Below are 16,033 nucleotides of genomic sequence, written 5' to 3'. Positions count from 1 at the left end.
AAGCTCGACTTGTCGCAAAAGGTTTTCGACAAGTTCAAGGGATTGACTACGATGAGACCTTCTCACCCGTAGCGATGCTTAAGTCTGTCTGAATCATGTTAGCAATTGCCGCATTTTATGATTATGAAATTTGGCAGATGGATGTCAAAACTGCATTCCTGAATGGATTTCTGGAAGAAGAGTTGTATATGATGCAGCCATAAGGTTTTGTCGATCCAAAGGGAGCTAACAAAGTGTGCAAGCTCCAGTGATCCATTTATGGACTGGTGCAAGCCTCTCGGAGTTGGAATAAACGCTTTGATAGTGTGATCAAAGCATTTGGTTTTGTACAGACTTTTGGAGAAGCCTGTATTTACAAGAAAGTGAGTGGGAGCTCTGTAGCATTTCTGATATTATATGTAGATGACATATTACTAATCGGAAATGATATAGAATTTCTGGATAGCATAAAGGGATACTTGAATAAGAGTTTTTCAATGAAAGACCTCGGTGAAGCTGCTTACATATTGGGCATTAAGATCTATGGAGATAGATCAAGATGCTTAATTGGACTTTCACAAAGCACATACCTTGACAAAATTTTGAAGAAGTTCAAAATGGATCAAGCAAAGAAAGGATTCTTGCATGTGTTACAAGGTGTGAAATTGAGTAAGACTCAATGCCCAACCACTGCAGAAGATAGAGAGAAAATGAAAGATGTTCCCTATGCTTCAGCCATAGGCTCTATCATGTATGCAATGTTGTGTACCAGACCTGATGTATGTCTTGCTATAAGTCTAGCAGGGAGGTACCAAAGTAAGCCAGGAGTGGATCACTGGACAGCGGTCAAGAACATCCTGAAATACCTGAAAAGGACTAAGGATATGTTTCTCGTATATGGAGGTGACAAAGAGCTCATCGTAAATGGTTATGTTGATGCAAGCTTTGACACTGATCCAAACGATTCTAAATCGCAAACCGGATACGTGTTTACATTAAACGGTGGAGCTGTCAGTTGGTGCAGTTCTAAACAAAGCGTTGTGGCAGGATCTACATGTGAAGCGGAATACATAGCTGCTTCGGAAGCAGCAAACGAAGGAGTCTGGATGAAGGAGTTCATATCCGATCTAGGTGTCATACCTAGTGCATTGGGTCCAATGAAAATCTTTTGTGACAATACTGGTGCAATTGCCTTGGCAAAGGAATCCAGATTTCACAAGAGAACCAAGCACATTAAAAGACACTTCAATTCCATCCCGTATCTAGTCCAGGTGGGAGACATAGAGATTTGCAAGATACATATGGATCTGAATGTAGCAGACCCGTTGACTAAACCTCTTCCACGAGCAAAACATGATCAACACCAAAGCTCCATGGGTGTTAGAATCATTACTGTGTAATCTAGATTATTGACTCTAGTGCAAGTGGGAGACTGAAGGAAATATGCCCTAGAGGCAATAATAAAGTTATTATTTATTTCCGTATATCATGATAAATGTTTATTATTCTTGCTAGAATTGTATTAACCGGAAACATAATACTTGTGGGAATACATAGACAAACTAAACGTCACTAGTATGCCTCTACTTGACTAGCTCGTTAATCAAAGATGGTTATGTTTCCTAACCATAGACATGTGTTGTCATTTGATTAACGGGATCACATCATTAGAGAATGATGTGATTGACATGACCCATTCCATTAGCTTAGCACCCGATCGTTTAGTATGTTGCTATTGCTTTCTTCATGACTTATACATGTTCCTATGACTATGAGATTATGCAACTCCCGTTTGCCGGAGGAACACTTTGTGTGCTACCAAACGTCACAACATAACTGGGTGATTATAAAGGAGCTCTACAGGTGTCTCCAAAGGTACATGTTGGGTTGGCGTATTTTGAGATTAGGATTTGTCACTCCGATTGTCGGAGAGGTATCTCTGGGCCCTCTCGGTAATGCACATCACATAAGCCTTGCAAGCATTGCAACTAATGAGTTAGTTGCGAGATGATGTATTACGAAACGAGTAAAGAGACTTGCCGGTAACGAGATTGAACTAGGTATTGAGATACCGACGATCGAATCTCGGGCAAGTAACATACCGATGACAAAGGGAACAACGTATGTTGTTATGCGGTCTGACCGATAAAGATCTTCGTAGAATATGTAGGAGCCAATATGAGCATCCAGGTTCCGCTATTAGTTATTGACCGGAGACATGTCTCGGTCATGTCTACATTGTTCTCGAACCCGTAGGGTCCGCACGCTTAACGTTACAATGACAGTTTCATTATGAGTTTATATATTTTGATGTACCGAAGTTCGTTCTGAGTCCCAGATGTGATCACGGACATGACGAGGAGTCTCGAAATGGTCGAGACATAAAGATTGATATATTGGAAGCCTATGTTTGAACATCGGAAGTGTTCCGAGTGAAAACAACATTTTACCGGAGTACCGGGAGGTTACCGGAACCTCCCGGTAACCTAGTGGGCCTTAATGGGCCTAGTGGAGAAAGAGGAGAGGAGGCCTAGGGGCTGCCACGTGCCCCTCCCCCCAAGTCCGAATTGGACAAGGAGGGGGGGCGGCGCCCCCCTTTCCTTTCCCCCTCTCTTCCTTCCCCCCAAGTCCTAATCCAACCAGGGAAAGGGGGGGAGTCCTACTCCCGGTAGGAGTAGGACTCCTCCTGCGCGCCTCCTCCTAGGGCCGGCCGCACCCCTCTTGCTCCTTTATATACGGGGGCAGGGGGGCACCTCTAGACACACAAGTTGATCCTCGTGATCGTTTCCTTAGCCGTGTGCGGTGCCCCCTTCCACCATACTCCTCGATAATATTATAGCGGTGCTTAGGCGAAGCCCTGCGACGGTAGAACATCAAGATCGTCACCACGCCGTCGTGCTGACAGAACTCTTCCCCGACACTTTGCTGGATCGGAGTCCGGGGATGTCATCGAGCTGAACGTGTGCAGAACTCGGAGGTGCCGTACGTTCGGTACTTGGATCGGTCGGATCGGGAAGACGTACGACTACTTCCTCTATGTTGTGTCAACACTTCCGTTGACGGTCTATGAGGGTACGTAGACAACACTCTCCCCTCTCGTTGCTATGCATCACCATGATCTTGCGTGTGCGTAGGAATTTTTTTGAAATTACTACGTTCCCCAACACTAGAAGCACGCCGACGCCTTCTGTCGATGCAGCACCTAGCAGCCCCCATCGTCTTAGCACACCCCGTTGTTGTACTGTCGTGCCGCCGCTCGCAGCTCTCAATGTCGCCGCTCGCACCATTGGCACGCCAGTTGAAGCTTTTTATCTCACTGTTTGAAGCTTTTCCCACGTCCGGTTGAAGCTTTTTTGCAGATTGAACCTTTTCATTCTTGTTGATTGAAGCTTTTTTGAACTACGATGGAAGCTTATTTTGTAAACGGTTGCAACTTTTTTTATCTTGCAGTGCCCGGTTGAAACTTTGTATATCTTTTCGTTGAATCTTTTTTCACCTAAGCTTGAAGCTTTTTTCGTAAATAGTTGCAACTTTTTCAGTTGACAGTGGCTGGTTGAAGCTTTTCTATATATGCTTGAAGCTTTTTTGTCAAGGGTTGTAACACTCTACGGGTGGTTTGTAGCTTTTTTGTTTCTAGTTCCAACATTCTACTGTTTGGTTGTAGCTTTCATCAAAGCCGGTTGTAGCTTCCGACGTTGCTGGTTGTAGCACTGCCCTCGTCTCCTTTCACGGCGTCTGTTTCGGTTGAAGCAAGAAAAAGGTCATCGCTCTCAGCGCCGTCGCCGACTGCAGAAGCCCGACAAAAGAAAACTTGGAGTAGTAGCAGGGGTGGGCCGTGCGGCAGCGGGGGTGAGGGCGTGCAAAACCATGGGTTCTGGTGGGGAGGTGGAAATAAAGGAGGGGGAGAGGTCAAGCTTGAGGGTGCCGTGTCCATGGCTGAAAGGCTCGCCCATAGCGCGCGAGATTGGCGACGAGAAGCCATGGAGATGCGAAAAAGGAGACAGGTTGAGGACGAAGACAACCAGGACAGGATAAGGTGGGCCTGCAGGGGGATGAGCGCGCTGGGCCGCAGGATCGCTCCTTTATCAAACGCTTCGCGCACGACCAACGTAACGGTTCGGCCGGTGCGCCGTGTATAAACATTACCCATTGTAGAATTACCGTTTTCTACTTTATTTTCTTCCTTTAGTTTGCGGGTTTTATTCCTTTTTTCTCTTTTTTTCTCTCTTCTTTGTTTCCTCAAGTCCTTTTTTTCAAATTAGTGATTTGTTTTCCAAAATCGATAAACTATTTTCAAAATTGATGTTTTTTCCAAAATCCATAAACTTATTCGTATTCGTGAACCTTTCTCTAAATTAAACAAACATTTTTTTAAATTCACCGAACTTTTTTCAGGGTTTGTGATTTTTTTCAAATTTGATGAGCTTTTTTCAAATTAGATGAAACTTTTTCCAAGATCAAATGAACTTTTTTCAAATTTGATAATTCTTTTCAAATCGATCTACTATTTTTCAATTTGATGAACTTTTTTCAAATCGGTGATAATTTTTTTGAAATTTGTGAACATTTTTTCTTCAAATCGATGAATTTTTTGAAATTCATGAACTTTTCGGAAATCTATGATCTTTTTTTTTTAGTTTGTGAACCTTTTTCCAAAATGGAAGAAATTTTATTGAACGGGTATTTTTTTTCAATTTCCTTTTTTTTACTTTTTGAGGAAAGTCAAAGGTCAACGGATTGACGTTGACCCGATCGAACAAAGCTGGGCGGCATGTTTTAAGACTACCACAATGGAGAGTAATATACATTAGTAACATACACACTTTTCTAGACTATGTTAATACCTTCATAGTGAGTAGTAACTTAAGTGTGGTAACATGCAAAGGTTCATTTATTATGTTATAGACTCATATTGCATTGGGACATGTGATGTTACAGTAACTAGCTAAATTACTACAACTAGCTCTCTCCTCATTAACTCATTGCCACATAAGCAAATTTGCTGAGTTGGACCCGATATTATTGCTGAAGTTACTCCCACTGTGGCTAGTCTAAGGGATAAGAAGCTGGGAGGCTGTGTGCTACGAGCCTGGTCGCGTCTGACGGGCCGGCCCTTCAGAGAGGCGCCTGGGTGCCAGTTGGTTTCGCTAGCGCCTGAACCGCTGCATAGGAGGGAGCAATGAAGGAAGGAGCGCCCGTTTGGGAGACTCCCCAAGGTGGCATGCTCTTAGCTGCCGCCACGTGTCGCCCTGTGGGCGCTTCCTTCGAATTTTTTTACACGCATTTTCTGCTTTCTAGATGGGGTTTTTCGGCTTTTCGGTTTCCCACTGGTCTTTCTTAGCTCTTGGAAAAAATTATATTTTTTTTCTTTCACAAGAGTCATAATTTTTTTCATGAGAGGCATGACCGTGTCTCTCGAAAACGAAAAAAACACATTTTTTTGCTTCCGCTAAAGGCACGACCGATCGAAAATGAAAAGAAAACACGTTTCTTTTTTTTCTTCCGTGAGAGGCACAAATTTGCTCCGATTTGATTTTTTCTTAAAGAAAGATTTGTCACCTATTAACATGGGATCTAGTTTTGAAAATCTTGAAGTGAGGAATCCAACGGTGACTGTTTTAAGATTTGGACACGGTTTAAGAGATAAATCATTTTGAATAAATGAATCTATGAAAAAAAGAAACTCCCAGGTTACGACAAGTGGCGTACATGCAGTCCGCCGCTTGTTGCAACCTGAAAAGATGGGAATGACTTTTTCAAAGAATGCTTTTTTTTTTCTTAAGGGTACAAGGAGTGCTCCTTTTTTTTGAGATGAAGTGCTGCTTAATCAGTGATTTCGTGTGCACCCCGTTCGCACATTATTGGGCCAGGATGCGAAACGAAGTTAGCCAGGCCGTGGGTTTGTCCGCCCAAACCAATAAACAGGCCAGATTTCAGCCGCGCCAGGTGACGACTGAGACTTTTGAGGATTTTACAAACACGCAGTTTTTCTTCAGGTATAGATAGAAAACCCAAACGCTGGATAGGAGGGCCAAAATTAGGATTGACAGTAGGAGTAGGATTCAGGGGGAAAGTAGAGGGGGACACTGCAGATAGAAGAAAGCACAGCCGCCGCCGATGAGCGCGACGGAGAAGAGCACGGAGGGGGAGGGGGAGGGGGAGGGGGAGGGGGAGGAGGGGTCCCAGCGCGTGGAGGCGTTCCTCGACATCCTCGGCCGCGTCCCGATGGGGGAGGTGGAGGGGGCGCTGACCTCCTGCGGCGTCGGCCCGACGGCGGAGGCCGCGGAGCAGGTGCTCAAGTCCACCACCTGCTACGAGCGCCCCAAATCGGCCGTCCGCTTCTTCCGCTGGGCGAAGGCGTCCGTGCAGCTCACCCCCTTGGCCTGGAACCTCCTCGTCGACATCCTCGGTAAGGCCGCCATGTTCGATCCCATGTGGGACGCCGTCCTCTCCATGAGCCAGGAGGGCGGCCTCCTCTCCGTCGCCACATTCGCCTCCATGTTCGCCTCCTACTGCGCGCGCGGCAACTTCAAGGAAGCCGCCATGGCCTTCGACGTCATGGAGCGCCACGGCGTGACGCCGGACGCCGTTGCCCTCAACTCCCTCCTCGCCGCCATGTGCCGCCGGGATGGCGGCGGGCAGGCCGCGTGGGAGCTTTTCGAACGCTACAAGACCACGGTCGCGCCCGACGCGGACACCTTCGCGATACTGCTCGAGGAGTGGGAGAAGGAGGGGAACGTCCAGCGCGCCAAGAGCACCTTCGGCGAGATGGTCGTTCGCGTCGGGTGGGACGCCAGCAACATGCCTGCCTACGATGCTTTCCTCTCCACGCTTGTGCGAGGGGACCAGTTCAACGAGGCATTGAAGTTCCTCCAGGTGATGCGGACCAAGGGCTGCCTCCCGGGGCTCAAGTTCTTTGCCAACGCGATCGCCCTTGTCGTCCGCAAGGGAGACCATGCCAATGCTATTGCTATCTGGCAAATTATGGTCTCGGATGCCGGACTGGTTCCCAATCTCCCAATGTACAACGCCGTAATTGGCCTCTGCTCTAGTGTCGGTAACACCGACTACGCCTTCCAGATGCTCGATGAAATGCCCTTAAATGGGGTCTTTGCAGATTCTGATACATATAATTCCATACTTGAGGGGCTCATCAAGCAGCGCAAGGCTCGTGAGACTGAAGGTTTCCTCGCAGAGATGAGCAAGAACGAGCAGCTGCCCTCGGCCTCCAACTGTGCTGCTGCTATCAGCTTATTTTCTCAGGAGTTTAACCCATCTGCCGCAGTTGACGTGTGGCACTGCATCGTGGAGCACCAAATTACTCCGGCTGAGGAATCAGCCAAAGAGCTAATAGCTGGGCTTCTCGACTTTAGCAGGTTCGCCGAGGTGAAGAAATATACCGATCAGATGCTTGACATGGGAATTGAGTTGCCCCAGCCCACCATTGAAAAAATGAAGCGAGCATTTTACAAGGCTGAGAGGCATCACACATATGACCAAATTGCACGAAGGTTGAAGCGGCGGTAACAACACATTGATGGTATAATTCATTAGGTATGTCTTCTTTCATTTGGATGCCACTGGTTGTTTTGGTGATTGCCATTTATTGTGTGAAACTACCAATTTTCATGACCTTATGTCACTTCCTCATTAGGCCTCAAGGTAATTAAACTACTTCTAACTATTATTCCAGATTACTACTTTCGTGGCCTATATATTGTTAGCCCTATCGGCTATATATTCATTTTGAGAAACCATGAGTCGTCAGGCTCCACTGCTTGGAAGTTTTGTTCGAAAGGAGGCAGACTCTAGCAGTTGCATTGCCTAATTTTGGGAAGTCTGACTTTTTCTGCTATGTCCCGTGGTTAGGGAGGGTGGAGATGGTGTGGCTAGGGGTTGGAGGAAGAGAGGATAATTTTGAGGAGGATGATGGCTGATAAACGGGAGAAATTAGACAACTTCTTTCTACTTTATCCAACAGCCGGTCTCACCTTATATAGATGTTGAGACACCCTAGGAAAAAGAAACACAAAACTCTGGAATATGGAAAAGAGGCCTAACTTGGGGGGGGGGGGGGCACATCTGGGCCTGGCCCGGGCTCAGTTTTTCCGCCTGAAGCCCGGCCCAAAAGCCTGAACAGGGCATAAATCACTATTTCAGTAGACATATAGGTATAATATATCATTTAAATATCCCAAATTCATTATTTTAATTAAAAAGTACACTATTCATGTGTTTCGGGCCGGGCCAGGCTGGGCTTGGGATTTGAGGTCAGGCTTTGCAAAGCCCGGCCTGAACCAGGCCCGACCTTGAGGATGCCCAGGTTTACTTGAAAGGCTTGGTGGTTGGAAGTATAGTCTTGGCTCTTGTTTATTATTCGTAACAAAAGAATTGTTAGCCCGCATCTATACCTCCGTTTACTAGTGCATGAGCAAAATTTTGTTGTCCTTCCATCGCAGGGACACCCATCTCACATGATAACCGCATTACCCATGTGTAAAACCCCAATAGGGAAGGTATACTCCTAGACTCCTAGTTTGTACTTGCGGTTATGTTTGTGGCAAAAAGCTATGCTTGGAAGGTAAACACGCACAAGCATGGAAACCCAAGATGGCAATTTGCCCATAGGTATTTCGCAATTTTTCCCCATGGGTAGAGTATGGGTATGATTCTTTGCCCTTGGCCCTTGGTAACTTGGTTAGACAATCTCCAATGGCATCGCCCACTCCCTCGTGCTCATCCGAACCGGGCTTTCCAGACAGAAAAGGCCTCCAACGGGCTCCCTACTCCGGCCCTATCTGACTCATAGTTCGAAATCCCCTACCGTAGTGTCAAATGAAGGGGAGTAGGGGAGTCCAGTCTGTCCGCCACGTAGGCCACATACACCGGAACCCCTCCCCGTCCCCACTCCACCCTTCCGTCTCCACTCTATTTGCTCGCGTCCCACCTCTCACTTCGGTGGCCATCGCCGTAACCCCACCCCGACGGCCGCTGCCGCTCCCTAGCTCGATCGCCGTGCTCCCACCTCGATTTGAGTCCACTGCCCAGTCCATCCTCCACATGGATCTATCCAGCCACACGGATGTGTCCGACATGGACTCCAAGATGTTCGAGGCACTGTCGGCCATGCTTGGGATGAACTTGGAGAGCCTAGCACGCAAAAAGCACAACACCAAGCAAAAGGCTCAAGCGGCAGCTCCTCTAGCTAGCGTCCATGCCATGCTCATACCTGCACTTGCACGTCCGGCCGCCCAAAGAAGGAATAGATGAAATTGAGAAGGAGAGATGGCATGTGCCAAAAGAGATAGAATGAAGGAAGAAAAGAAGGATGGAAGGTTCAACACATTCATGGAGATACAAACAAAGATTGTTGAAATTGAGAATGGGGAGGATTGCACTTGAAAGAGAGGAAGTTGGACTGGCAAGGTTCATCGAGGAGTCGAGGGTCATGTTCACCGACACTACCATCATGGATGCCGATGCACTCAAGTGGGTTCCGCCGGATGCCTAGCAACATCAATGCACGCCATGAAAATGACGATGTACATTGTTTCATTCGGTTTGTTCAATCTGAATCATGAACTTTGATTGAATTGTTTGTCATGCATAATTTATCTTAAAATTGTTTGTCATGATATATCTACCGTTGAATTGTTCTTGATTGTTGCAAATGGATGAAAATTTGAGTCTAAGAAAACGAGGGCAGGGGGATTTGGGGTGTCGTTGTTTACCACTTTGTCCCCTTAGGGGACACCATTTGACCAACACCCTTGGAGACCCCCTTAGTCATGGGTTGGACATGTGTCTAATTTGTTTGCAACTAGTTACACGGGTAATATTTTAATAATTAAGTAAATATTTTTTGTTTCATATGACATGTTGGCCATCATGGATGTATCACATGTATTTGTGAACCTTGACTTATATGGTACTATTTGTACATGCCGAGATGACCTGATAGGTACCCTCGAACATGGATACCCATCGGGTTTAGGCATAGCCGCATAGGCATGATTGTCTCGCCATGAGTGGGTGATGAGCACCCTTGTGGGCATGGGTTTGATATTGCTCGTTGTGCCAATTCCTGTGTGTGCTCCACTCGTTTAGCTGCCAACATGTATTTTTCATTGACATACGAAACTAGGTCGTTCTTGTGATGTCTCCACACAATGTCATGTGACTAGGCTACTAACTCCATGGGGATATCATGTACTGTGCTCCTTACCATTTGCAGTGACAATGCGCTCCCTATCTCGTCTGTGTCATTGCCTCACTTAGGCATTGTTGATTCCTAGAACCATGAATCCACAATGATTTCACTTGTTTTTTTTTGCGGCATTCTTGCATTGTAAACAAACGACCAAGTTTTTCTTCAGAGGCCCAACACATGTGATTTCTAGAACCCTTGCATTGAGTTTTAGTTGTGTTGTTCTTGGGTAAACATGCTTCAAGGCATGCCCATGGGCAGTGGGCACCTCCCGTTGACAAGCATGTCAAGTGTCTATGCTTGTCTGTGGAATGCATGACTGACACTTTCATGTTGTCGATGTTTGTTTGCAACATGAAAGTGGTTAGGGTAATTTCCGACCGAAACCGTTTCCGAATCCGTTTTCATATGATACGGTAAGAGCTTTTTGACATCTGAACACAATCCGGTCTGAATACGAGTCCAATTGATAGGATATGGTACTAATATACCAGGCCGTAGGATAGTTCGTTTTTCCTAGTCGGATAATCCGACCTTTTAAATATGGATATACGATTTATGTATGAAGAAGTTTTAAGTATTAAATAGCAATATGTGAATGTTATCTTTGCTTGTGAGACGAAACATGCTTTTTAGTGATCTATTTGGCTTATTTTAGTATATTTTAGTGCTTTATGTGTGTTTAAAGTGTATAAGTATTAATACTTGCTCATTGTTTATTTATAACTTTAGGGCAAAGCATTTATATATTTCTTGTATATGCATGTGGTATATGACCTTTTTTATCCGGATCCATTCCGTTACCTTACCATGTTTTAATCTCCATAATCCGCTATTTGAACTCGCATCGGCGCCGCTCCCGAATCTGACAATAAATATGCAATAGGATAAGGTATGAGCATTATCCATCCGAATCCGATTTGGTTTCATCCCTACTAAGAACAACACAAAGAATGTACGTAGATTTTTGTGACAGGGGTCGTCACCTTAGGTTACCAGAGGGACACAAGACATAAGCTTTACCCAGGTTCGGGCCATCGCGTGACGAACAATAACCCTACTCCTGCCTATATAGGATTTATATCCAATAGAGATTACAACCGGGTGCACAATGCCGTGTCTGGCGAGTTGGAGGCCGAGTTGCCGAAGTTGAAGGTGGACGACCTAGACGGAATGTCTAGATGAGACATGCTAATTAGCTATTATATGCTTCTAGGGTTTCTGGAGTCGGACGAGTCCTTGTTCCTGCGAGTTGAAAAAGTCCATGATCTTAGTTGGTGACCACCTTCCTTCATGTCCATCATCTTGACGCACACGCCTTGGACTCCCTATTTGGTAGTTGTATGACTCCATTTTAGGGAGATTCGGGGCGGCATGCCTAGGGGAATCAACCACCCAAGTCCATGATCTTAGTCGGTGGCCACCTTCCTTCATCTCCATCATCTTGATGCACACGCCTTGGACTCCCTATTTGGTAGTTGTATGACTCCATTTTAGGGAGATTTGGGGCGGCATGCCTAGGGGAATCAACTGCCCAAATACGGGACCATCCGACCATGCGCAAGTAGGCAAATATGCCCCATTTTAGGACATGCGCATCATGGGCAAGTGCCGAATCATCTTTCCCTCGACGCATGGGCAACCATGTACGCAACACGCCTAGCTTACATCCCTATATCCTCTTCTATGAAAACACAGATAAGTAGATACCCTTTTGCCATCTTGCAATTTTGTGGTCACAGGTAGTTAATGTTTCAACCTACATTCACACAACATTAAGGCTTCCATCAATATCTCACGTGATCAACGATGGCGTTTTATTAGATGGTGACCCTGCGTGGTGGGGAAAATTGCTGGGCAGCCAAAAGCGGCAGGGCCCACCTAACTTTTTCTCTCTTCTATGAAACTCCTATGGACCCATCCATGTGACACTCTCCCCGGCCTTCTCTTTCTTGTGGAAATTTGAAATTTCTGAAAGTTTTGAAAGTCCATTTTTTGGAAGTTTGAATTTTTGAAAAGACAACAATTTTAAAATTTCCAAAAGTTCAGAATTTGCCAAAATATTGAAAATTTGAACATTTGAACTTCCAGCAAGTTCAAAATTCTAAAACGTGGGACATTGGATTTTTTGACGGTCGATATTGCAATTTCTAAAACTTAGCAAAAAGGAAAATTTTGATCAGGCGTGACTATGCAAAGCTGGAAAGTGCCGCTAATCGGAAAGTGACCCGCCAGAGAATAAGCGGGTGGGTGAGCGCCAAACAGCAGCCCCTTGCTTAAAGATCTTGGTTCTGAACTTATAATAAATCTGAGTAGAACGTCGTGCCACCCAAATGTTAATGCTTGGAACCTCCGTTGTCGTATGGTTGTGGGCGCCTTTGTCATTGTAGGGAACTAGGCACATATGCCCGTTGCAAGACGTGACCGCTTGTACCAAACCGCACTGAAGGACAACACCATGATTCGAGAGCTGACGCCACTAGGGGTCGACTCCTTGATGGCAGGACCTTGTGGGGCGATCGAATACCCCCCGCTCGGCACGCACTGTTATACACACTTTAATATATGAGTTAGAATTTCTACATTAATAACCTAAATTTGAAGTCATATACTTAAGAAACAAGCATGGTAGATATTAATAAGTACCTAATGAATAAAGCCGAATTAAATCTAAGGTTCTCTTCGATTCAAAGTATCTTTTAGGATTGTATCCATAGGATTTTTCTTCTTTCTTATTATGAAGGCTGTTTGATTTGTACTCCCTCCGTCCGGAAATACTTGTCATCAAAATGGATAAAAGGAGATGTATCTAGAAGTATTTTAGTTCTAGATACATCCCTTTTTATCCATTTTGATGACAAGTATTTTCAGACGGAGGGAGTAGGACCGTAATCCCTTTAATTTTTTCCTAGGGCATTTCCTACTGTCTCATGCTTCTGAGAAAAGTTATTGTCGTTTTCCTATGGTACACTCAAGCATTCATTGGTACAAATTCTTATGGTTGTCAAACCTACTGGATACAGGAAGTCATGGCATTGTACTCCCATATTTTTCCTACTCCTGTGTTTTTTCATGGTGCTTTTTGAATCCTGCTAATCATAGGGGCCTAATGTATATATTCCCATATTTTGTTCTTCCACGAGGCTTATGATGGCAGGAATGCGGCCTTCCCTTGGTAGCACTAGAAGTGTAGGGTATGGTAGCTTCGACAAGCTAAAAAAAAACACAACAGTGGCAACCTTATATTGAGGGGAATCGTTAAGGGGTATATAGAGGAGCATGCGGGATCGGCAGTGGCACGGGATCCGCTTGATCTGTCAAAGTCGACGGTTTGTTGTTGGTTTGGGATATGGGCTCATTTTTTTGTTTAATATATGTGGTGGACTAAGCAGTACGCAATTGTACATGGGAAAGTAGCCGTTGCTTTTTTGGCACTGAGGTAAAAACCTAGCCTCCTACACTGGCAAGAGTATATTCTTAAGACTAGCTTCACTAAATTCTCTCCTTGCTGATTATGCCAAATATGCCTTGGCGCTAATAAACAAGTAGGGGGAGTAAACTGCACAGTAGGTTCACAAACTTGCCTTGTTGGATCAGTTTAGTCCAATAATTTGCAAAATGTGAATTCAACAGCCTAAACATGGCAAAGTGTTTGACCACCAATCTAAATGAGGCAAAGTGGTAGAGCAAAGTGCACCCCCACCCCCCCTTCTTTTTTTAGTTCCGCATGTACGCCCCTACTTCTTTGCCCCATTTGACTGCATTGCGCTCTCTCATTTTATTGCTGTTGCTTGGGTCATAGACACGGCCAGCCACCAGCATCTGTCTCAGGCAAGGTGAGAGAGTGGGAAAGAGATATGTTGAATGAGGGAGAGAGAACGGCTGAGAAATAGAGGAAGAGGTGATGTTTTTATTTTGGACAAATGTCAGCTTAGCTAGTTTTTTGTCTTGCGTGGCTTGCTTGTTGGTGGAATTGGACCAAAGATGCACCACTGTCAATTTTAGCATGCCCACTTCTTTAGAATGTCTGTTATTAAGTTCAGGTTTGTGTATTTATGTGACTCTGTTGCTTAGCTGATTTTTTTTAGTGTTTTAACCTGGACAACATAAGTTGGGCACCTCTTGTGGTGCTTTCAAGCAATCAACTTCCGATTTAAGCACCAAATGGTCCAAAATCATTATGTTTTACTTTTATGATGGTGGAGTTTTACATGAAAAAAAAACTAATCTGAAGATACATGAAAGATCAGTTTTACTTACGTGAATAGTAGCGTTTGTCCTCTTTTCTTCTGACTTTTTAATTATTGTCTGTCATATTTCTCAGTTTAATTACTCTTGAAGTATGAATTTAAGAGTGAAATTTTATTATACATAGATAGGATAAGAGTGAACCGCTATAGTGCAGGAGTGCACCACAGGTAGTGACTGCGTAGCATATGTTATAACCTGGTCATAGTAGTAGCAGTAAAAACATGGGCGTTCAAAATACCCGTCAAATTGTTTTGTTTGAAAGAATAAATCATCTTGTTCATGTTGGCTTGGATAAGAGCATTAATTATTTCTTCACTTGCTGGACTCATTGGCATGGATAAGAGCATCAAATCAGTGTAGCAGCCTCTTTCTGGAATCAACTGCCTTATGACCAGAAGTTGACATTTTCTCTTCTAATCTTTGGCTAGCTAAACTCTCCTTGGTTCCTCTGCAGAAACGAGCCAGACAGAGAAGCTGCAGGATGGGGTTTCAAAGTGGAACGTGGATGGAAGTAGATGTTGTTTTGCACCAGGTGGTTGTATGGTAGATGTTTCCTGGAAGTATAGCATTTTACTGTTGTACTGGGCATGGAAGAGCAGTTTCTGAGATAGCTGTAATGCTGTACTTCGCATTAACTGGAGTAGTCTGTTGCCTTTTCCTCTGCAGTGTTTGTTTGACTGTTGATGGACAGGAATAGGGAGATTTCGTTTCTTGCTCAAATATAAAAGCTTCTGAAAAACCGAGGTAGATTCAGGAGTACAGTAATCTATTTTCCCAGGTAGAATGCCCAAATAGGTTTTGATACTCCCCATATTTTCAGTTTTTATTAGGAGCTCATTTGACGACCAATTAAGAGCACCACCAGTGTTGCACAGAACTGGGACAGGCAACCTCACTTCCCATATTTTCGGAAGAGCACTCCTATTGTGGAAGTGGAACCAGCTCACCATTCTTGTAAATCGAGTGTCAGTCTGAAATGGGTTTGGGTTTTTTTTTTAAATTTTCCTAGAATCACACCGATTTCGATGGAGCTGTTGCCTTGTTATGCCATCCTGTTTTACCAACAGACCACACGTTCGGTGGACAGTGTGCAAGATGATCTGTCCCTTTCGACATGGAAGTGAACTCTCGCTTTGTTTTATAAACAAATTTGAAACGATAAGGAACGCATCGTCCTTCGTTGCTAGCCCGGTTGCTGAAACGCATCAAATAATTCTGCCTGAATAGGACTCGAGCCGTCAGGCTCATCTCAGCCATAAAGCCGCTCAGAAAAATTAGTTGTGTCATCTCCACTGGTGGGTTGGTCTGGCCGGTCCTTGTTGTTTTTGTGCGTACAGTAATCCATGGCCAGGCTGCACCCGTTCTTGCCCGAGTTACATGCGCATGTACTCATGTAGCAGTGTAGCACCAACAGTTCTATCCAATGATTGATCTTAGGTGGCGGCTGGATAGGGCGCAAAATTTGTTGGACTCCATGTTCAGCGCCCGCTGGGTGTGACTGCGATCGCACTCAACAACACGCACACCTACTCCAACCCACGTTGAATTGCTAGGAAGATCAAGACCTATGTGGATATGGTAATGCAGCAGCCGTTT

At 44.9% G+C, this 16,033-nt stretch overlaps 1 protein-coding gene across 1 annotated transcript; it reads left to right on the top strand.

Moving 5' to 3' along the window:
• Positions 1-6,081: 6,081 nt before the first annotated feature.
• On the top strand, positions 6,082-15,121 carry LOC119355840 (pentatricopeptide repeat-containing protein At1g77360, mitochondrial-like). The gene is made up of 2 exons (XM_037622726.1): positions 6,082-7,533; positions 14,892-15,121. Exon 1 carries the CDS (start codon positions 6,097-6,099, stop codon positions 7,504-7,506), a length of 1,410 nt encoding a protein of 469 aa, XP_037478623.1. The 5' UTR covers positions 6,082-6,096; the 3' UTR covers positions 7,507-7,533; positions 14,892-15,121.
• Positions 15,122-16,033: the final 912 nt, after the last annotated feature.

Source organism: Triticum dicoccoides, chromosome 2A, assembly GCF_002162155.2.
Source record: "Triticum dicoccoides isolate Atlit2015 ecotype Zavitan chromosome 2A, WEW_v2.0, whole genome shotgun sequence".
NCBI lineage: Eukaryota > Viridiplantae > Streptophyta > Magnoliopsida > Poales > Poaceae > Triticum > Triticum dicoccoides.
The sequence above is the reverse complement of the archived record's forward strand: the minus strand, read 5'-3'. Positions and strand labels throughout refer to the sequence as shown.